The 21,484-nt window shown below is 54.7% G+C and overlaps 2 protein-coding genes across 4 annotated transcripts; one reads left to right on the top strand and one right to left on the bottom strand.

Moving 5' to 3' along the window:
* Positions 1 to 66: 66 nt before the first annotated feature.
* INPP5J (inositol polyphosphate-5-phosphatase J) lies at positions 67 to 10,954 on the bottom strand. 3 transcript variants are annotated; one of them, XM_037052543.1, is made up of 14 exons: positions 10,199 to 10,953; positions 8,149 to 8,547; positions 7,355 to 8,010; positions 6,874 to 6,990; positions 6,645 to 6,753; positions 6,315 to 6,431; positions 5,271 to 5,446; positions 4,711 to 4,822; positions 4,461 to 4,570; positions 4,134 to 4,317; positions 1,472 to 1,609; positions 1,236 to 1,313; positions 1,029 to 1,133; positions 67 to 832 (listed from the first exon to the last, which is right to left on the bottom strand). In XM_037052543.1, exons 1-14 carry the CDS (start codon positions 10,301 to 10,303, stop codon positions 329 to 331), a joined length of 2,910 nt encoding a protein of 969 aa, XP_036908438.1. In that variant the 5' UTR covers positions 10,304 to 10,953; the 3' UTR covers positions 67 to 328. The 3 variants fall into 3 exon arrangements, with proteins under 3 accessions (XP_036908438.1, XP_036908437.1, XP_036908439.1); XM_037052542.1 differs by having other exon boundaries at positions 7,355 to 8,547; positions 10,199 to 10,954; XM_037052544.1 differs by lacking the exon at positions 8,149 to 8,547 and having other exon boundaries at positions 10,199 to 10,951.
* Positions 10,955 to 18,445: 7,491 nt separating this feature from the next.
* On the top strand, positions 18,446 to 21,443 carry SELENOM (selenoprotein M). Its single transcript, XM_037052541.1, has 5 exons — positions 18,446 to 18,791; positions 20,270 to 20,305; positions 20,520 to 20,554; positions 20,909 to 20,987; positions 21,078 to 21,443. The coding sequence occupies exons 1-5, from the start codon at positions 18,672 to 18,674 to the stop codon at positions 21,234 to 21,236; spliced, it is 429 nt and encodes a 142-aa protein (XP_036908436.1). The 5' UTR covers positions 18,446 to 18,671; the 3' UTR covers positions 21,237 to 21,443.
* The last annotated feature ends 41 nt before the right edge of the window (positions 21,444 to 21,484 follow it).

The following is a 21,484-nucleotide window of genomic DNA, read 5'->3' as shown; positions in this document are numbered from 1 at the left end:
ACTTTAATCCCTTTCTCTGACTACCCCCACCCCAAGAGTGCTAACAAGTTGAGAAGGAGTTGGGAATGAGGATAGAGAATTTAATTCCTAATCAGCAACCTCTAGAATTGCCCCACCCCTCCATCCCAGATGGGGGTCTACACAGGGCTTTGCTGATTGTCACAGTTGAGGTGCCAGGATTGATCTGAGGGAACCCCAGCTGGCCACTGCAGGCCGGGACAGTGACAGGTGTGGATAAAGCTGGAGCAGCAGCAAGAGGGAGGCAGATGGTTTTGCAGAAGGTTGGGGCAGAGTGGGAGCCACCTGTACTCCGCAGCCCACCCTGCCTTCAGGGCCCCAGGCCCCCTTCCTCCAACTTCTGCCGGCCCTGGGGGCTGGGAGTCAGGCTGTCTGGGGTCGAGGTCTCCTGGTCAGGTCCCCAGGAGCCACCACCTCCAGGATCTACAGTCTCCAGGCGCAAGGCAGGCAGTAAGCCTAGGCTTTGAGGCACAGATGGTGGGAAGGCCCAGGGGTCAGGCAGCCGAGAGGGCCCCTCCTCACTACTGCCCTGGCTGCCTCCATCATTGCCCCTGTTGGGGGCCACACAGGGCAGGTGACGGCTCTGGGGTGAGGGGCTCCGGCTGGTGCCTCGGCGTTCTCGGGAAGAGGGTCTTAAGACCAGGCCAGGGAAGCGGGCCAAGCCCGGGCTGCGACTGCGGTGCCTCTTGGACTTGCCAGGGCTGGGGCTTCGGGACTTGGGTGCGAGTAGCTCCAGGGTGCTGTCATCCTCATCCTCCGAGCTGGTGCCTGAGCTGTCTGTGCTGCTGGCCAGCTCTGAGGTAGGCAGCGAGATCTGGGCGGGAAGGTTGGTCACTGGGGTGCTCCGACCCCCAATGGGCCCCTGAGGCCTCCTGGAACCACTCCAAACCTCCTCCTTGACTGACCCAGGGAGGTCAGGCTACTCGTAGGAGGCCACGGAGCAGAATGTAGAGGCTGCGGCATTTGAACAGGATCTTTGGCACCCCTGACCCTGCATCTGGTCTACTCACCTGGAAGGGCTCTGTGACTCCAATGAGGATGCTGTGGGTGTGGCTATAATAGCCTAGGATGAAGTCTCCGTGGCCCTTGGGCAACGACTCCTCACTGAATGTCACCTGGTGGGCCCAGGGTATAAGCCCAGGCTGGGGTCAGGGACAGCCACAGAAACCCCCCAAAGGCAGTGGGGACTTCCTCCCCTTCCCGCTTCCCTTGAGTACCTGGTAGACGTTCCTGTCCACATCCTCATTCTTGGCCCAGACGTAAGCCACGTAGTCCTTGCAGTGGCGGAAACCCACCTGGGGGAGAGGAATCATGGCTCTCACCCCTCTGGCCTGACCCCAGCAGCCTCCCTGTGGGGCACCAAACTCTGGAGAAGCCACGATCCCACCTGGGTACCCAGCTGCTCCTCCAGGTCCTTCCTTCCCCAAGTCACTGACCACCCCGCCCTTCTCACCCGGTACAAGCCGATCCAGTCCCAGGAGCTACGGGCGAACACAGTTTCCATGCGGTACCTCACCACAGCCTGCTCTGGCCTCACCCACTCGTCTGCTACCTCCAGCCGCACCAGGGGTGTGTCGTCCCTGAAGGCAAACTGCCCAGGGGCAGGAGGCAACATCAGCGGAGACCATCCAGTATCCCACGCACCCTTGGGCCTGAGTCAGCATAAAGGGGCTGAGACAAGGGCCTTTGAAGGTACTGTAGAGACGGGGAAACTGAGGCAGAACAGGTCTAGGGTAAATGTCAGGCTTCCTGCCTCCTAACCTAGGGCTCTTGGTGCTCATCGCCTCCTTCAGGACTGAGTGAGAACACAGCTTTGATGTTAGTAGACCAGGGGTTTGGCCCCGGCTCTGTCATTGACAGGCTGCGTGACCCCCAGTGAGTTGTTTTTTATTTAAGACTTTATTTATTTATTTTTAGAGAGAGTGAAAGGGAGGGAGAAAGAGAGGGAGAGAAACATCAATGTGTGGTTGCCTCTCACGTGGCCCTCACTGGAGACCTGGCCCGCAACCCAGGCATGTGCCCTGACTGGGAATCGAACCAGCAACCCTTTGGTTCTCAGGCTGGCACTCAAGCCACTGAGCCACACCATCCAAGGCCCTTGGTGAGTTTTTAACCTCTTCGAATATCGAAGCTTTTGTCTGTAAACTTGGATGAGCTTATCTAACTCTCTTTTAAAATTTATTTTTAGAGAGGGAGGAAGGGGAGGAGAAAGAGAGGGAGGGAAACATCAATGTGTGAGAGATACATCAATCGGTTGCCTCTGAAATGCCCTCAGCTGGGGATCAGGCCCAGAGCCCAGATATGTGTCCTGACTGGGAATCAAACCAGTGACCTTTCAGTTCGCAGACCACTGCTCAATCCACTGAGCCACACCAGTCAGGGCTGATCTTGTTTAACTCTTTGGGCTGTTCAGCAGATTCAGTGAGATACTGCTTGTAAAGCACCCTATAAACCTCCCAGTCCACAGCAGGTATGCAATTACTGATTTGCCTTTATGCTAATAAGGGAGACATGATGCACTGAATATTCTGGGGCAAGCTGAATACCCCTGAGTGGGTGAGAAGAGCCCTGGGTAAAAGCCTGGAGACCTCAATTCATTTCTAGGCTCTGCTACTAACTTGCTCTGTGATCTCAGGTAAGCCAACCCGAGACTCAGCTTCCCTGTGTGTATAAAGAGGCAGCTATGATCTTGTCCTCAGTCCTTAAAGACAATTGATAAGCATGAATACCCTCCTTCCAGGGTCACCCACAGGGGTGGGGTTGCAGGGGCTGGGCGGGGGGGCAGGTGGCTGGGGACTGGCTCCACCTCTGTCCCTCAGAGGACTCAGGTGGTGCCAGCCTGAGGCTTTTGTCCGCTCCCTATTTATCTGGTGTCAGGTTTCCCTCCCTCAGCTTCTGAACAAAACTGCTCCAGAAAAAAAAAGCAGGTCCTCTCGCCGCCCCTAGGTTCCTAACAGCCGGTCTAGCCAGGGTTTGAAATGCCCCCCCAGGGCCTTGCAGGGTCAAAACTCCCATGAACCCCTATTTGGATGGTGTTGCTTTGAGACTTCAGTTTTCTGAGCCTCAGTTTTCCTCACCAGTAAACCTGGGAGGAGGATTTGGACATCTCAGAGCCTACTAAGGCATTCAAACGGACGACACATGTAAAGCGCCCCACGCAGGGCCTCGAATGTAGTAGGTGTGCAACAGGTGATGCTTTACAAGGGACCGAGTCCTGGACGAGGAGCGAGGGTCAGGGAAGGGCACCCAAAAGGAGTGGTTCTCAAGGTGAGGGTTAAACCTCACACCCAAGCATTTTACCAGAGGTCACAGGAGGCCAGGCATAGACATATTTCCTTTCCCACGTGGCTAAGTCACCAAGGAAAACTTTCTCCGGCCTGCTGTGCTCCCTCTTATCAGATCAAGGGAATCAGAGAGCCACGCGTTGGGTTTCAGGGCTGGAGAGATGGAATCTCCCCTGCTCTGCCCCTGTGCCCACGGAGGACTTGGGGCACCTGCCTACCCCACTAGGGGCCTCCAAAAAACAGACAGTTGGACTAGGTAGTCTCTCAGGTCCAGTCCTGACATTCTTGTCTTCCCCCTTCTTTATGTTGGTAGCTAGGGACCTCAGTCCTAAAGCCAATGCTAAGTAACTATCTAGAGGTTAGTTTTGCATTTTTTGTATCTCTACTCCTTCCCATCACTACCTTGTTCTTACAGTGACTGGCATATGGTGAGATGGTAAATAAATCATAAATGAATATGAATGAATGCTGCATGTGGTTTGAATAAACCTTTTTTTTCTCCTGGTCTTATGATACATGTGAATTTTAACATAAGTTGCCCTAAGCCTTTCTTGGAAGAAGGGAGTTAGAGATAAGTAGAAAAGGCATGAGCTCTGGAATCAGATTAGCCTGGGTTCAATTCCTACCTTTTCCCTTTACCAGTTGTGTGGCCCTGGGCAAGCAAAGCTGTGTCTCTGAGCCTCAGTTTCCTCACCTGAAAATGGCAATCATAACCCACTCCCCCTCTGCTGTGATGGATGGGTACTGCTAAGGGCAGATGAAAGGGGTGGGCTGCAGAACGCTGAGCTGGGCTTGGGGATGCCACGAGAAGAGGGTGAGGCCAGGACTCACGTGCAGGACAAACTGTGCAGCCACAGGCTTGTGGTCACTGACTGTGTATTCCATGTGGCTGCGGTAGCTGTGCTGGGTCACCTGGAGCCGGCAGCTCTCCTGTCCCGAGGGGCTGCGACCTCCACGCGGAGCCTTGACTTTCCACAGGATACGGTCTGTCCAGGCCGGCTTCCGCTTCTTGGCACTGTGTTGGGCAGGCATAGCCCGAGTTTCAGGGGCAGCAGGTCAAGGCGCGGCCCCCAGCCTTGCCTCCAGGCCCTCTTCCATGACTCATGTATCTAAAAGACCTCAGCCCACATCCCCACCTCATGCTAGTGCTGCGCTCACCTGGTGTCATATTTGTTAGTACCCACGTCAAACTTGAAGGTGGGTGCAAAGTTGAGGGGCCCCTCCTGGAAGCCCTTCAGGATGGGCCAGGTGTTCTTGGCCATGTTGAGCTGTGAGGGTCCAGAAAGGCAGAATTGGACAACAGCTTGGGCAGGGCAGGTGAGAGCAAGGACTACAGCCTAGGGTACAGGTGTGTCTTGAGGTACATTCACTGTGCTTGGGGTTTGGGGTGCAGCCCGGGGTTCCACACCTGGTCCTTCTCCCAGAGCTTGTGGAGCTGGTTGTTGTCAATGGCAAACTTGACGAAGTGAGGGTCGTAGCTCTCAATTCGGAAGTTGAGGTCCCCGAACCAGAACACGAGGCTGTGTGGGGTGGAGGTCGGTAGGGGCCTTGGGGTGGAAGAGCCCAAACCAGATTCTTCTCCACCCCCTTCCCACCCGACAACACTGAATGCCCCTGGTATGGTATTACTATATGATGGTAATGGCTTGGGTGGCTACAGAGCCCCCAGCCTGCCAAGGAGGAGCAGGAGGGTGCAGATCCAGAGGAAAGTTACAGATGGTTAAGAACCTCAGTAAAGCCCTGCCCCTCAGCAAAGCTCCACCTTGCAGGCTCTACCTCCATCAATTCACCCAGCATGCCGGTTCCTAGATGGAGTTTGGGTGGTGACCCACCTCCATAGGCCCCGCCTTTCCCCACAAGGCCCACCCAGATGTTCCTTCTTGCAAGTTAGCGGACCCTCACCGCAGAGGACCACCCCTCCTTCACTAGCCACGCCCAACCTCCATTTGGCTCCGCCCCAACCCGTACTCGTGATCCAGGATGCCTTGCGCCCCTGGTCCCTGGAACTGCTGGAGGTTGAGTATGGTCTGGAAGTTGTCCTTGCGCTGCTCCGCCTTGTCCATGTGTGCTGGCAGGTGGCAGTTCAGGAAGCAGAGCATGTGCCCGAAGGTCGCCAGTCTCACACTCACTCCACCCTTGTTGCCCTTGAGCGGCAAGATTGGGCGGGTCTTGGGCAGGGTCCAGGCAAGGAGGTGAGGCGCTGGGCAGGGCATACGGAGGGGCGAGGACAGCCAGGCCGTGGAGGTGGCTTGGAGAGAGGTGGGGTGTAGGGAAAGGCGAAGAGCACTGGGGACCGCCGCCCCCCCCCCCCCCAGGCAAAGACAGAAAGGGGGCGAGGTCTAGAAGATAGAGTAAGGTGGTAGGCGGGGTTGGGGAGAGGCGGGCCTCAGAGTAAGGGGTGGAGCGCTGGGAGAAGATCTGGCCAGTGCAGGGAATCTGGGGACTAAGAAATACACGGGCCCCTTAGGACTGTGTCTGCTCCGAACACTCCTTCGCTTACCCAATAGCCACCCAGTCCAGTGCGCGTGCAATCGGTCTGCACGTCCCTCAGGAAGGGCAGGTGGTAGTACTTGGCGAACAGCAGCAGAATGACACCCTGCATCCTCACGGTGCTCACCTGCGGTGGGTGGGAGGCGACTTGGCTGAGATACTGGACATAACCCCCGCTTCTCCGCCCTTGCCCTTTCCCGTCTTTAAGAGTCTGCTCCTCCAGCCTCCCTTTTCACCGACCCGGCAGTAGAGGCGCAGCAGACCCCACAGTGAGTCAAGGCAGATGTAGAACCAGGAATGCAGGGGTCTCCGCCCGTCCAGAGGGTGAGGGAGGTGTTACCAGCACGAAGTTGAAAGGCGCCAGTGCATCCATGAAAAGCTCNAGGCGGGGTTGGGAAGAGGCGGGCCTCAGAGTAAGGGGTGGAGCGCAGGGAGAAGATCTGGCCAGTGCAGGGAATCTGGGGACTAATAAATACACGGGCCCCTTAGGACTGTGTCTGCTCCGAACACTCCTTCGCTTACCCAATAGCCACCCAGTCCAGTGCGCGTGCAATCGGTCTGCACGTCCCTCAGGAAGGGCAGGTGGTAGTACTTGGCGAACAGCAGCAGAATGACACCCTGCATCCTCACGGTGCTCACCTGCGGTGGGTGGGAGGCGACTTGGCTGAGATACTGGACATAACCCCCGCTTCTCCGCCCTTGCCCTTTCCCGTCTTTAAGAGTCTGCTCCTCCAGCCTCCCTTTTCACCGACCCGGCAGTAGAGGCGCAGCAGACCCCACAGTGAGTCAAGGCAGATGTAGAACCAGGAATGCAGGGGTCTCCGCCCATCCAGAGGGTGAGGGAGGTGTTACCAGCACGAAGTTGAAAGGCGCCAGTGCATCCATGAAAAGCTCGCTCCACTGATCTGTGAAGAGCGCGTCCTTGAGCCTCTTGTTGATCATGGAGTTCACTTCCTGCAACCTGTGGGTGCGGGGTGAGGTGGCTGTCGGGCTGGGGGACCCCTTAGAAGCCCCTCCCATGGGCAAGGGTCTGGGAGGCAGGAGAGGCTGGGGAGAGGGCCCATGCCCCCTGCCCCCTCACCCTATGGCAATCATGTCTGCCTTGTCGCCGTCATTGCCGCCACTGCCCAGGTGGAGGAGGGATGTGACGTCGTCAGGGGGCATGGCAGTGCCCACATTCCACGTGACCACAGTGATCCTGGGGGTGCCAGTATAGGGAGGGTAACTGCAGGGCACTACTCCCTCATCCCTGACCTCCTTCCCACAGGGCCCTTTCTGGGGAAATGAACTGGGGCAGGTGTGAGTGTGAACCCTCAGAAGGACCACAGTGGGCCCAGGACCCCTCCTTCCAGGCTCTCCCAGGGGAGGTCAGTTGAGTTGGGGGTGGGCAAGTCCCTTAGGAGGGGATGCTGTCTTCTGAGGGTCCCAGAATGGGCCCAGCACCCCCAAGGACTCTTCCTCAGGGAGGTGAACTAGGGCAGACTAGGGCAAGCCACCCTGGAAGCATGGCTAGTCTCAGCGCTCAAGCCCCAACAATCGTTTTGGGGAGAGGGCCCCCTCACCAGAAGCCGGGGTCACTCTTGCAGGTAGGCTGAGCTGACCAAGAGGATGATGACGATGAAGTGGTTGTAGATGGGGAGGTGGTGACTGGGACTGGAATTTCTTGGGGCTGAAGGCTGGGGCTCAGGTGCCCACCAGACCTGGCACTCTGGGTGCCAGGCCTGGGGAGGGCCATTTCAGGGGCTGGGGGGACACAGGGGGAGCAGTTGGGGGAGTGGTTGGGGGAGCGGTTAGGGGAGCGGCTGGGGGAGCGGCTGGGAGATCGGGGTGGCTTGGGCAGAGGTGGGGGCACGGTCTGGGCTGAGGGGACCCCTGGCCGGAAGGTGGGGGACAGAAGTCCTGGGGAGCGGGCACCAGGCTCTGGAGGGCCCTGACCTGTATTCAAGGGCAGAGACTGGGGTGGCAGGGGCAGGGCAGGATCCTCAGGGCTGCTGCGCGGGACCTCGGGCCTGGCTCTGAAGGAGGGAGAGGTCCGGGGGTCTGGGGGAGCTTGGATCAAAGATGGGGAGCCTGCAGGACTGGATGCCTGAGCCGGAGGCTGGAGATGCCCTTCGGAAGTGGGGAGAGGTCTAGGGGCTGGGACATCCCTCTGTTTAGCTGGTGTCCGTCCCACAGAGGCCAGGGCTGGTGCCATGGATACTGGAGCCAGGGTCTGTTCCTGAGAGGGCGATAGAATCGGGCTGGGCACTGGGGAAGAGTTGGAGGGGGGCTGTGGGCGCTGCTCCTCAGATGCCAGGGCCAGGCTTAGGCCTGAAGTGGCCAGTGCTGGCTTGGGTCCCACGGAGACAGGTGGTACCTGCTTCTGATCTCTAGACATTGGAGCCGGCCTGGACCCCAGAGCAGCTGGAGGCAGCCTGGGTGCAGCTGAGGCAGACATCCCCAGCTGCCCCAGGGATGATGGAGCCAGGACAGAGCCTGAAGTTGCTGGAGGAGGCGTCAGCCCAGCAGAGGCGGATGTCAGCTGGCTCACAGATGTTGAAGCCAGGCTGGAGCTGGGGCGGGTGAGAGCTGTTTTCTGCCCTCCAGGGGTAGACAGTGGAGCCAGGAGGGGTCGAGGAGATGACAAAGCCAGTCTTGGCCCCTCTGAGGAAAGTGGCCCAACAGCATGTGGCCCCATAGGTGCCAGAGCCAGCCTTGGTTCCAAGGGTACTGGGGCTGCATTCTCCTTGGCCGGGAGCTGAAAACTTGAGTCCACCTTGTAGAGGACAAGTTAAAGACACAGGGTAACCCTAACCAGTGGCTTAGGCCCCGACTTCCATATAGACCCCAGAAGATTCCATATACCTACAAAAAAAGGTACATCTTTCCAAGGAAGTTCTCCCTGATTTCTTACCTCAATCCATCCTGCTGCAAGTCAGCTTCTCTTTGGGGGAAAACAGGACACAGAACCTTACCTGCTCTCTCAAGTCTGACACCTCTTTCAGAGACGAGGAAACTAAGAACCCCCGACTTAAAGGAGGTAGAGTGTGAGTCTGAACCTTCCTGGCTGGCACCCACTCCCTGGGCCCCCTGGAGTGTTGGGTGGCTGGAGACAGCTTTCCTGAACAAACTCCCTGCCCCATCCCATGTCAAGGGCTACTGACTTGACACCCCGGATCTGCTCACTCTACACCCAAGGTCCGGCGTGTTCAGTACCCCTTCCTTCTCCCCAGTCCTCAGGAACCCTCAGGTTCTCCCCACCAAACATTTCTAACCTTGGTCAGAGCCCTCTCTGTCTGCTTCATCCATTCCCAGAGCTCCACGCAGGAGCGAGAGCCTGGGTCTGAGAATGGCCACACCAGCCCCAAGCCCAGCTCTGTGTGCCCTTAGGCAAGCACCTCTCTGCCCAGGGTCTCCGTTTTCCTGTCTGTAAAACAGAGAAACCTGGTGAAGGGTCCCTGGCCACACCTGGTTCCTGGGAAACCTTAGTCTCCTATTTCCTGCATTTATGAGCCCAACATGTGCTAGGGTTCCATTTAAGCCCTGAGGAACAGCCCGTCTTCACCAAGTGGCCCCAGAGGTGGGGCGAGTCCCTCGGAGAGAGTCCAGGATTCTGCTGATTGTGGCATCACCCCTCTCTGCGTCCAGATTGTACCCTCCTACCCTCTTCACCCTTTCCCCCACCTGTGAGGACAGGTAAGCAGGTAGCCTCCTTTTGTCCAGCAGGTGGAGTAGGGGCCACCCTGCCCAATAGGGACCTCCTCTCCTTCCCCATCTGTCTCCAGTTTCTGACTCCCCTGTCTCCAGAAGACAGGATAATGTCCTTTGCCAGGGAGGGCAGAAGATTTACACTTGCCCTGGGATGGCCCCATCCCTGTCTCCAGAGATGCAGTCTGTCTGCAACCCGTGCCCTTCTCGGTTCAGCGAACCCGAAACTCTGCTTCCACCGCCATCCCCAAACTCACCTCTGCATGGATGCGTTTTGGGCATCCTCCTTGGTTCCAGGTATCCCACTATGCACCCCCACCCCCACCCCCAACCACCACCCCGCCTCCAGCACTAACAACTTAGACATCCCAGATGTCACAGTTCTAGTCTTCAGGGACAAGCCTCCTCATTTTGCATTGTCTCAGAGAGGACAAGCAACTTGCCCAAGGTCACACAGCAAAGCTGGAGCATAGCTGGGTCACTTAACACTTAGTCCAGTGTTCTCCTGCAGGATCCTGGGGCTAGCCAACTCCATTTCTCTCTGGGCGTCCCATCACTGCCCGCTCAGGCCTCAAGGTGCCCTGTTCACCCATCCCTGCTCAGTGGACAGAGGAGAGTGCCAGTCCCTCAGCCAGGGTCACCAGGGTGCCTGCAATGTGTGTGTGGGGGTGTGGGAACTAAGGATCAGGAATGGGGAGGCTAGGTTTTAGGGGTCTTACCTTGGAGGGTGCTCCAGTTTGGAAAACCCCATGGGGCATGGGCAGGGGGCCCAGGCCAGCCAGGGTCCCTGGCCTCCTGCTGCCACTGCTGCCGTGGCCCTCCATGTCTGCAGCCCCTGGTAGCCGGGGCTCCCTCAGGCTCTAGCTCCAGCTCCTCCGCTCCCGGGGACCAGTGATGTCATCAGCCGTTTCAACCTGCTGAGAATTTAAAGGCACAGGCATCCGCTTCCCAACCTAGAGGTGGCCAGGGCAAGGTGGCCTGACTGCTGAAGCTGGCGCAGTCATGGAAGTGTGGGGAAGTGTGCCCGGTGGCTTGGCCTGAGTTCCACCTGGCAGCGTGGAGTAAGGTCTGTCTGTGCCCCTCTGGCACCCCACCAGTGGGCCTGGTTGGCCCTTGCTGAGGGGAGGTGCACTGACACACCTGAGGGAAAAGTCGAAATAAGTAGCTCAGAGGTCAGCACCCTCTTCAGGGCCTCCGGGACACCTGAGTCCCCACCCTGATCCTGTTACCTTCCTGGTGCCCTGCCATTTCAGGACTTGCCTTGGCCCCCTCCCTTGCCCCATTTCCAGGCCTTGTTGCCTGCCGCCTGCCTGGCTCTATTCTTCCCATCCCAGAGCCAGACACTCAGGCTCCAGCTACTGGAGCCCTTTCCCATCTCAGCCTCAGCACTGCCCCTTCTCCTCTGCAGACTCCTCGCTGCCTGCCCTGGGATTCCCACAGCCAGGCCCAGCGCAGGCCAGTTCTTCTCAGCTTTCCTCAGTCCCAGTACTCAGTGGGTGTGGTTTTGGAGAGGCTACACGGTCAAGGTCACCTACTAAGCTGGGGAGGTCTCCTGCATTTCAATGAGGAAAGGGAGTGTCCTCAGTGACCCAAGACAAGTATGAGCCAACTGGGGTATCTGGAGGAAGGAAACTAGGGTGGAAAAGGACCAACAGTGGGAGAATGAGCTGGCAGGAGGTCCTGGGAGCCCTTTTGGCCAGGACCTAGCACAGACCTTGGTCTCCAACAGGCCCAGGGAGATGATTGTTGAATGAATGAACAAATGAATGAATGGGTGAATAAGTAACAAGATTTAGGGATGGCCGTGAGCCCTTTGCTTCTTCCTCTTCCCTATTATCATTCTTATCTGCTAAGCAGTCCCTGAAATCCAAGTTCCTCTGGAACTGCTGGATTGCTTAGAGTGATCCTGCTCAGTTTAGGCAGATAATGTTCAGTTTTTTGACCAGAGCTGCCTGTTAGGCAACGGCCACCTCTGCATCCTCACAGGCCTGTGTGGCTCCCTACACGAAAGCCATGCGGACATATGACTTTCTGTCCCTGGATGGGCTTTTCACCTGTCTCTGGGTCTAGTCTGTGTTTCTGGGTCAGCAACTCTGTGAGGCTGGACCTGCGCGGAGATAGAGACACAGATCATAACATCTGGGCCCTGGTGTAGAAAGGTATTTGGACGGTGACCACGGTGGAGGTGATGACAGTGGTGATGGGGGAGGTGATGACGTACGTCATTATGACAATGGAAATGCAGGGCTGACAGTGACGGAGGAGATGGTGGTGTTGATGATTGTGGTGATGGAAGAGGGGATGAAAGAGGTATGGACGCTGGCGGTGGTGGAGGTAGAAGATGAAGGGGTGGTAGTAATGGTGAGAAGGGAGATAGTAAAAGTGGAGGCGAGATGGCGGCAGAAGGGGGTTTTATATTGATGGAAGAAGAGGTGGTTGTGGAGCCGGAGGTGAAGGTGGGGTGGCGGGGAGGGAAGCAGTGAGAGGAGGCGTGGTGGAGGTCCGCAGGCTGCTACAGAGAGGAAAACTTGAATGTGCCCTGTCCAGCCCTCTGACTCCTATTTTACAGACGAGATCATGGAGAGACCCCTAACAGTACCGAGCTTCTGATGCAATCTGGGTCCCCTGGGATGAGGCCTTAGGCTCGACCATGGGGGCGGGGACAAGGGCATCAGAGTCCTCTGGGAGCCAGGCAAATGCCATGCAAATGCCATGCAAATGCCATGCAAATGAGTGTGCAGAGGGCTACTTGGCCCTACCTGGGCAGCCCAGGATTTTCTATCCTCTCCTCTCCCTGAGCTCAGACCCTTCAGGAAACTTTGTTTCTGGCCCTGCTACTGACTTATTTGGGCAGTTCACTCAGATTCCCGATTTGTGTAAGGGAGCTAAAAACAGCTGATAAGGGTGCTGTGAAGGTTCAGCCAGATAGTACATATGGAGTGTTGAGCACAGAGCCCGGCACAAGTGAGTTCTCAGCCAGGGCAGCTGCTCTGGAGTTCTCATCATCAACATCATCATCGTTATCATCGCTAACACGCCCATTTGGTGGATGCTGAAACTGAGGCCCAAGGCAGTTGTATCCCTGGGGGGGAGGGGAAGGGACTCTGAGACCCAGACATGGCCTAACCAGGGGAAGGAGGTGGGGGGCGGACCCCGGCTGAGAAGGGAGCCGGTGGAGATCTATATTTGAGCTCCTGGTGTGATGACTAAGGAGGTTGATAACAGGCTCTGGGGCTCAGGGCGGCAGGCCGGGGGCAGCTGCCAGGGAGAACCGCCCCCCTGCTACAGATAGCTGACTCCCTCCCTTCCCTCACTGGAGGGGGTGGGGTGTGTACTGAGGCACAGGGTACAGCTTGTCCAGCCCCCTTTTGGAAACTCTTAGTGCTAACCTTCAGGCTGTTTGGGTTGGGAAAGAGAAAGGAAAGGGTTGGTGGTTGGTGGATTAGCTTGGTTACTCTCCATAGTAATCCTGAGAGGTTGGTAATAAGATCCCCGTTTCATAGAGGAAGAAACTGAGGCCAGTAAGGGACAGAGAATGGGGTTCCTGGGGAGATAGTGGATAATTCCTTCCTGTGGAGGTGACCATTGGAACCCCTTCTCCGAAGGTGAGTCCACATTGCCAAACTGAAAAGAGGAACAACGTCCTGGGAAGCAGAGGAAGAGCAGGTGCAAAGGTATAGAATGTGGCAAGTTCTGTCTGAGAAAGGATGCAAAATTTGCACGTACATCCTCATGGCCCTTTGGCTCAGAGTAAATACACCATGAGCAGGTGTACACACCTTCCTCTGTCCTCCTCCTCTTCCTCTATCCACCTTCCAGGTGCTCTGTGAGTGATAAGGGTACAGAAGGGTCTGTCCTCCCTTCAACCCCTGGTCACCCTGACCCAGGCCTACCGTAAGGGAGGTTACACTGTGGCCACTGAGAAGTGGCTGAAGATGCAGAGGGTCCCACATACAAGTGTACTGGGGAGGGTGGAAAAAGTGAGTGTTAGGGAGAGCTTCCTGGAGGAGAAAAATGTACAGGGTATGGAGGAGAATTTCTCCTCCCAAGACTTCATTCACTGCAGGGTTCTTGTTGGTACCAAGTGCCACATGTCATGTCACTGGCTCCTTGTTTTCATCCTCTGGGGTGGGTGTCATCTTTACACCCCACTTGCCCCTCAGGAAATGGGCTCAAGGAGGAGGACTGACTTTCCCAAGGTCACACAGCTGGGGCTGAGGCTCAGGCATCCGCCCTCCCTCTCCACCGCTCCCCCTCCTCCTAGGCAGCCTGGCACCCGCTGTCAGCTGCTCTGAAGTGAGTGGCTATTTTTATTCTGGTGCGAGGGGATCTCGGGCAGCAGAGCCATGTAGGTTAGAAGGCTCTAGGACTCCCGGCTTTAGTACGCAAGGGCAGCCTTTTTGCAGAGACATAAGCTTGCTTGGGGGCTCATGCTGGCTGACCTGCCCTGGGCTCCCATGTCTTCAGGAACTTTTTTATTAGACCTCAGAACAGAGCACAGAGCCAGATTCAACCCTGACTCTGATTCCAGATCCACCTTGAGCCCCAGCCTTGATGTTCACTGAGCCCTGATCCTGTGCCAAGACTGAGCCACTACTACCTCAGCTCTAGACTGAGCTCTGACCGTGGCCTTAGATTAAACCCTGACACTGGTCCCCTACGGAGCCTGATCCAAGCCTGACTAAAGCTGATCTCAACTTGAGACCTTGATTCTGGACCCAGATTGAGCCCTGATCCTAGCCTAAGGCTGAGTCGTAATCGTAGACTGAACTCCAACCCTAGTCTAGATGAACCTTTGCCTTTACACTGAGCCTTAGCCCCAAGTTTAGACTGAGCTTCAAGTCTTGTCCTTAACTAAACCCTGAGCCTGGCGGAAGACCAAGTCCTGATCTTGTTTACAGACTGAGCCCTGAGCCTAATCAATGGACTGAATCCTGACCTTAAACTGATCTCTGACTCTGGGTCATACAACTCTGGTTACACACTGATCCAGGACCTCAGACTGTTATTGAACCTGGCCACACACTGAGCCTTGATCCTGGTCGCAGAGTGAGGCCCACAACTAATCCTTGAGCACCGACTCCAGCCCCAGACTCAGTTCTAACCCTGGCCTTAGGCTAAGGGCTGCCCCTGATCCTGTACTTCCATGTCCTCACAACTGTAAACCTACTCTGATCCTGTCTGAGCCTGACCCCATCGCAGACTAAACCCCAAACCCAGCTCCACCTGAGGAAGGCTGCTGGCCTAGATTACACACTGCCACATAAGGGAATTGATTACGATCAGAGATGATTCTGGGAGATTCTGGGCCTCCCACGACTGCTGATGCAGAATGTTCCCGGTACTGTTGTGGCCAGTGTCTCTACCACTGGTTTCACTGGCTGGAGAGTCAACCCTCTCAGCAGCCCAGGTTGTGGGCCCTCCAGGCCGCAGCGTCCAGATTAATGCAATGAGAGTGGTTTGGTGGCATCTATCCAGTGAACAACATGGGCCCACAGGGCATTGAGGCTTGGTTCTGTCTGCAGAAAAACCACAGGCTCTGTCTCCACGGGGCCTCAGGTTTTAGCCACTTGGGGGCCCTTGCTGGGGTATGGGGTCAGGCAGAGGGAGCCCATGACATGTGTCCCCTTTTTTTAAAATTCTCACCCAAGGATAGTTTTTAAATTGATTTTAGAGAGAGGGGAAGAGAGAGAGAAACATCTATTGGCTATCTTATGTATGTGCCCCAAGGGGGCATCAAACCCGAAACCTAGGTATGTGCCCTGACAGGGAATCCAACTAGCAACCTTTTGGTGTACAGGACAATGCTCCAAGCAATTGAGCAACTGGGCCAGGGCCATTGTTTTTTTAAACAAAGTTTACTCTCTGTGTTTAGGTAATAGATAGTTATTATAGCAAACACAGGAAAAGGGTAAAGAAGAACACTTTCACCTATAATTTCATCTATCAAGAAAAGACCATTTTGACTTCTTGGGTTGTTTCCTTCTAGATTTGGTTTTCGGTCTAGGCATATTAGATTTGGTTTTTGGTCTAGGCATATATAGGGTGAGGCAAAAGTAGGTTTACAGTTGTGAGTACATGAAACAATTTATTCTTATATTATTGTTTATTAGATTATTTTGCATATAAACAACTGTAAACCTCTTTTTCCACACCCTATATATGCCTTTTGCCACATAAACATATTTTATAAAACTGATTGAGCCCTGGCTGGTGTAGCTCAGTGGATTGAGCGTAGGCCTGCGAACCACATGATTGAGGTTCGATTCCCAGTCAGGGCACATGCCTGGGTTGCAAGCCAGTCCCCAGCAGGGGACGCACAAGAGGCAACCATACATTGATATTTCTCTCCCTCTCTCCTTCCCTTCCCCTCTAAAGAGAAATTTAAAAAAACAAACAAAAAACTGGTTGATTACTCTGTTGCTGTCACAATGTCCATTACAGCGCATATCCAGGCTTCAGCAATGGGTCCCAGTTGGTTCAGCCAGTGAGTAATTCCCATTTTTCCAGCCACATGACTGGATCATGGACGGACTAGTGAGCTATAAGGAGGGTTTTTGGGGAAGAAAGTTCATTTACTTTCCTAAGGAGATTACCAAAAGAAAAACAAAATTACCCCCTGACTAGCTGTGAATGAAGAAGTCTGCAGACCTGGGTGGTGCTGGCAGCCATCTTGACACCATGCAGGTAACTGGTCTAATGATCAGCTGAAACTGCGGAAAGAAGAATGGAGAGAGATCAAGTTTGGATGACATTATCAAGTGGACTACACCTTGCCTAAAGCCCCCCATGCCATTCAATTATTTTGTTATTTGAGCCAAAAGATGCCCTTTATTAAGTCGGTTGAAGCCCAGAGCGGCACAACTCCCAACTGCTATTGCTGTTTGGTGGTGGGATTTTTTTTTAAACAATTGACAACATTTTTCATGTCAATCAGCACTGCGCCACACCATTTGAAATAATTACATGGTTTTCAATCCTATGGAGGTGTCATCATTTATTTAATTCACTCCCTGCAGTGACACACTTAGGTTGTATCTCCAGTTTTTCACCATTATAAACTGTTGTGTTTTTAAATATTTTATTTTTTTTATTTTCAGAGAGAGGGAAGAGAGGAAGAGAAACATCAACTGGTTACCTCTCATACACCCCCAGCCTGGGACCCAGACCACAACCCAGGCATGTGCCCTAACTGGGAATCAAACCCACACCCTTTCAGTTTATAGGACTACACTCAACCCACTGAGCCATACCAGTCAGGGCTAAACTGTGTTTTGATAAACAAGCTGGACCTAACCATTGGCTCTCTCTCTGATGATTACTTTGGAATGAGAAATGACTAGGTCGAAGAAAATTTATATATATAAATATCTCTTAATTTATATATTTAAAAATCTCCTAACCTGAGGACAGGCTTATTGATTTTAGAGAGAGAGCAAGAGAGGGAGAGAAGGAGAGAAACACCAATGGCGAGAGAGAGACATCAATCAGTTGCCTCTCGCATGTGCTTCAACCTGGACCAAACCTGCAACCTAGGGATGTGCCTTCACCAGGGAGCAAACCCATGACCTTTTGGTTTACAGGATAATGTGCCAACCAACCCAACCACACCAGCCAGGGCCAAAGAAATATTTGTAGGGTTTTGATTATGGAGTCAAATTGCCCGTCAGCGGCTTGGGTGAATTCACACTTACACAGCACTCAATGGAATGTTAGACAGCCTATTATGTTAAAAGTCTGGACAGAACCAATTATATTTATAGTTTCTTCACCCATTTATAAAGTTTCATGTATCCATTTATAAAGAATGGATATTAAATAATAGGTCTAGGCCTATCATTATTAAACCTTTATAATCAAGTCAGTGAATGTGAGGTAGCAGAGTAAGCAAAGGGCTTAGTGCAGACCTGATATTTATTAAGGCTCAATGTCCAGGGTCTGTGGTATTTTTAGGGGTCCAGAAAAATGTTTTAGTTTTAATTTCTTTAAAATCAGAAGAAAAATGAATATATAATAATGAATGCAGCCTGGATTACATTCTTTTTTAAAAAATATTTTATTTATTTAACTTTAGAGGGGAAAGGAAGGAGAGAGGGAGAGAAATATCAATGTATGGTTGCCCCTCGTGTGTCCCCTGCTGGGAACTGGCCTGCAACCCAGGCATGTGCCCTGACTGGGAATTGAACCTCGATACTGTGGTTCGCAGGCCCACGCTCAATCCACTGAACTACACCAGCCAGGGCCCTGGATTACATTCTTTTTTATCAAAGCAGTTGTAAAATCCAATTTTTAATATATTTTCTTAATGGAGGAAGGGGTTCAGAAAGGCAAAAATGCCTAGGGTCCATGAAAATCATAATGTTGCCTTGGTATGACGTTGAGAATTTTGAGTCCCAGTCTAGACTCAGTGGAAAGAGCACTGTGCTCAATTTGCTGAGTCTGCTGTAGGCTTGAAGAGGAGAGATGGCATTCTGATCCGGTTGTCTTTAGTTTGGTGAGAAGAGCCCAGGGGTATTTCGGGTTCAAATCCCAAATCCACAACTTAATCACTTCTTACCTTTCTGAGCCTGTTTCCTAACCTGCAAAACGGGTTTGTGGGGCTTCTATGAGGTACGGAATGATATGAAATAATGAAAACTAACATCGTAGCAGGTACTGTTGTAAAACGCTTTATGGGTATTAACCTTTTTATTCTCCCCGCTTCTATAGAGTATGTAATGTACCTATCGCCACAATATGTGCCCCAGGGAATTGAAACCTTAGTCGAAATTTCGTCCAGAAAGATAAAAAACATAAACAAGAATTCCCCAGGCCTCAGTTTCCCCATCTTGAAATCCGGTCTATGGCTTAGAAACCCCGTGCCCGACCGCATCCCGCCCGCGCCCCCTACAGGCATGAGACCGCGCTGTCTGACTGCATCCTGCGGAGCGTCCACTCCCTCTAACGGCAGAGGGAGCATAGACACCCTTGCGACAGAAAGTAAAGGCCTGAGGATGGGAGAGGAGCTACAACCCCACTAGCAGCAAGCTGGGGGACGCCCTGCGGGCTCGCAGGCGAACACTCGGAGCTGCAGGCGTGATCTCTGGCGGGGCGGGGCGGGGCTTCGAGCGGGGGTGGGGCCAGACAGCAGGCCCAGACGTGGCGCAGCGGCCCGGCCTTTCATCACCGGCTTGCTGATTTTCTTCGGTTCCGATGCTACTCCCGCTGCCTCCGCCGCCCCTGCTGCTGCTTCTCGCGGCACTCGCTTCCGCCGCCACAACCTTCAAACCAGACTGGAACCGTCTGCACGGTCTTGCCCGAGCCCGGGTAGAGGTGAGTGTGTCGGCCTCCAGCCCAAAGACCACCACTTTCAAGCCCTGCGGCCCTTTAGCCTGGGCACCACCGCTCGCACTGGCCCCAAGACACTCCCGACTCCCAAGCCCCCATTGGCTCTGGGGCCACCCCTCCTGCCTCCCAGACGCTGGACGGACGCCCCAGCACCCACCGTGGAAGCCCGAGACACTCGATCTTGCGGCCTGGAAATCCGAACTCCCCAACTCCCCATCAGATCAGACAGCGGGCCCCCAGAACATTGACGCTGTCCCCCAACTCTTCTCCTGGCCTATCACTCTTCCAAGCCTACCCTCTGGAGCCCAACTTCTCATCCTTCCCCCCACCCCGCATTGCTTCACTTTTCCCAGGAATTCCTCCCGCATCCCAGTTCCATAAGATCTATCTTCCTTTGCCTGGGGGAGGGAAGATTTCTGGGTGCCTTCCCCCACCGTTCAGGAGCCAGGGAAGGGGGCTAGGAACCGCGTTACCAATACTTTGCAGCAGCCCCTCTACCCCTACACCCTTCTACAGGGAAATTCTCCACCAGAGTCTTGCTGTGTGACTTGGATCATCGAAGCCCCTCTCTGGGCCTCAGTTGTCTGTCTGAACAGAGGCTAGAGGAGGCTCTGACCGCTGTGGCTCAGTGGGTTGAGTGTAGTCCTGCAAACCAAAAGGCCCTCAGTTCAATTACTGGTCGTCAGGGCACATGCCTGGGTTGCAGGCCAGGTCCCCTGTCGGGGTCATGCAAGAGGCAACCAACTGGTGGATGTTTCTCTCACACATCAGTGTTTCTCTCCTTTCCTTTCTCCTTCCCTTTCTCTCTCTCTAAAAATAAATAAATAGGGTCTTTAAAAAGTCAGGGGCAGGACGAGGGAGGACTAGAATGGGTGGTCCTGGAGCCTGGAATCTTACTGGGAGGTGCCTCTCTTCCCTCAGGAAGTGCAGGGGCTCTCCCAGCTTCCCGTGTTGGGAAAGCAACCACATGGTCTGTGGGGCTACCTCTCAGGTGGCAGGGAGGGCCTGCTCTGCTTGGGGTGGGTTAGGGACCAGATGGCAGATGTCTCTAATGGGGGTGCCCGGGGCAGTTCTGAGCTGTTTCCTTCTGGGGTGCTCCACCCTGAGGCTCTAGGGGCCAAAGGTGAGGTTCAGGTCTCTACTCCCTGAGAGGAGTACGGTGACTATTTCTCTTGGGTTCAGCCAACAGTCAGCAAGATGTGCAGGCAAGAGTCCCGAGGCCTGTGAGTGCCCTAGTGTCTCTGGCCTTGCCCTCTTTGCCCTTGGTATTCCCAGGTCTCAGTTTCCCTGTCTGTACAGAGTCCCCCTTTCTGTCTACAAGAGGCCCGAATCTCTACACCTCGGGAACTGCTGGAGTAATCCACAGCCTGACCAGAGTGGGAGACAACAGGGAAATGGCTTTGAGGGTGTGGTTGGGGCAGGTGTGAGGTTTTCTTGACCTATGCCATTTTGTTCCCCTCCAGACCTGTGGAGGATGACAGCTGAATCGCCTGAAGGAGGTGAGTTTGAAGGAAGAGGTCCCAGCTCTGCCTTCTCTGAGCCTCTTGGGGGGGTGTGTGTGGGGGGGGGGCAACATGGTCCCAATGATTGGGTTGGGGAGGACCTCTGGGCTGGTGTCAGGAGCTTGCTCCTGACTGGCTGCACCTGGCCGGGCTTCAGTTTCCCCTTGGTACCTTGAGGGGTTGGGGGTCTGATGCTTTGGTTTCTCCCCAGGTGAAGGCCTTCGTCACCCAGGACATCCCACTCTAGTATCCTTCGGTTCTGGGGGAGGCAGAGTGGGGAGGGAGTCTGGGAAAATCTCCTTCTACTTAATTTCACTGCTAGGATGACAAATGGTTTTCATCTGACAAGTAGAATTGATTGGTAGTGTCTGCTCAGAGAATTCCAAGGTGGTCTCCAAGTTGGGTGGGCAAACGGAATTGACTGGGGACTGCTACTGACTAGGGAATGGAGAGGAGGGCCCTTTGCTTCTTTGGACCCTCATTTCCTCACGTGTAAGTGGGGATCCCTGCGCTACCTCAGCAAACAAGGCTGTGCTGTTCACGTCAGCAAGGCCGTGGGAACCCCTGCCTGGCCCACCACTACCCACCTTAACTCTCCAGTCACAACCTAGTAATGAAACATCTCCCGGGGGCGGACCCAGAGCTGGTGCTGCTGGGCCACCGCTCCGAGGAGCTGGAGGTGAGCCCTGGGAATGCGAAGGGGGTGGGGAGAGGGCAGGGGGCGGGGCAAAAAGCAGCTGGTGTGCTGACCCCAGTCCCTCCACTTCAGCGAATCCCGCTCAGCGAAATGACCCGCGAGGAGATCAACACTCTGGTGCAGGAGCTTGGCTTCTACCGCAAGGCAGCGCCCGAGGACCCTGTGCCCCCCGAGTACCTGCAGGCGCCTGCTAGGCCCGCTGAAGGCTCTCCCGACCGAGCTGACCTGTAGGTCCGGGAGTGCGGGATCCCCCTGACTGAGCCCTGCGGACAGAATGAAGCGCTCAGTGTCCCGGGAGCAACTCCCTCGCTGAGAGCCGAAGCCTCGTCCTGGAGGGAGCCGGCAGGGATGGGGTTGGGGGTTCCTTCTCAATTCCCCTTTATGTTCTCTCCCACTAACCTCCCTTTAGCTCCACTAAATCTCCTTCCGTCTTTCAGAGATTCGCCTCCTTTTTAGCTGCGGGCAGGTGGGGAGTAGGA

This window comes from Sturnira hondurensis, unplaced genomic scaffold (genome assembly GCF_014824575.4).
Source record: "Sturnira hondurensis isolate 20B ecotype Veracruz unplaced genomic scaffold, ASM1482457v3 Scaffold0007406, whole genome shotgun sequence".
NCBI lineage: Eukaryota > Metazoa > Chordata > Mammalia > Chiroptera > Phyllostomidae > Sturnira > Sturnira hondurensis.
The sequence above is the reverse complement of the archived record's forward strand: the minus strand, read 5'-3'. Positions and strand labels throughout refer to the sequence as shown.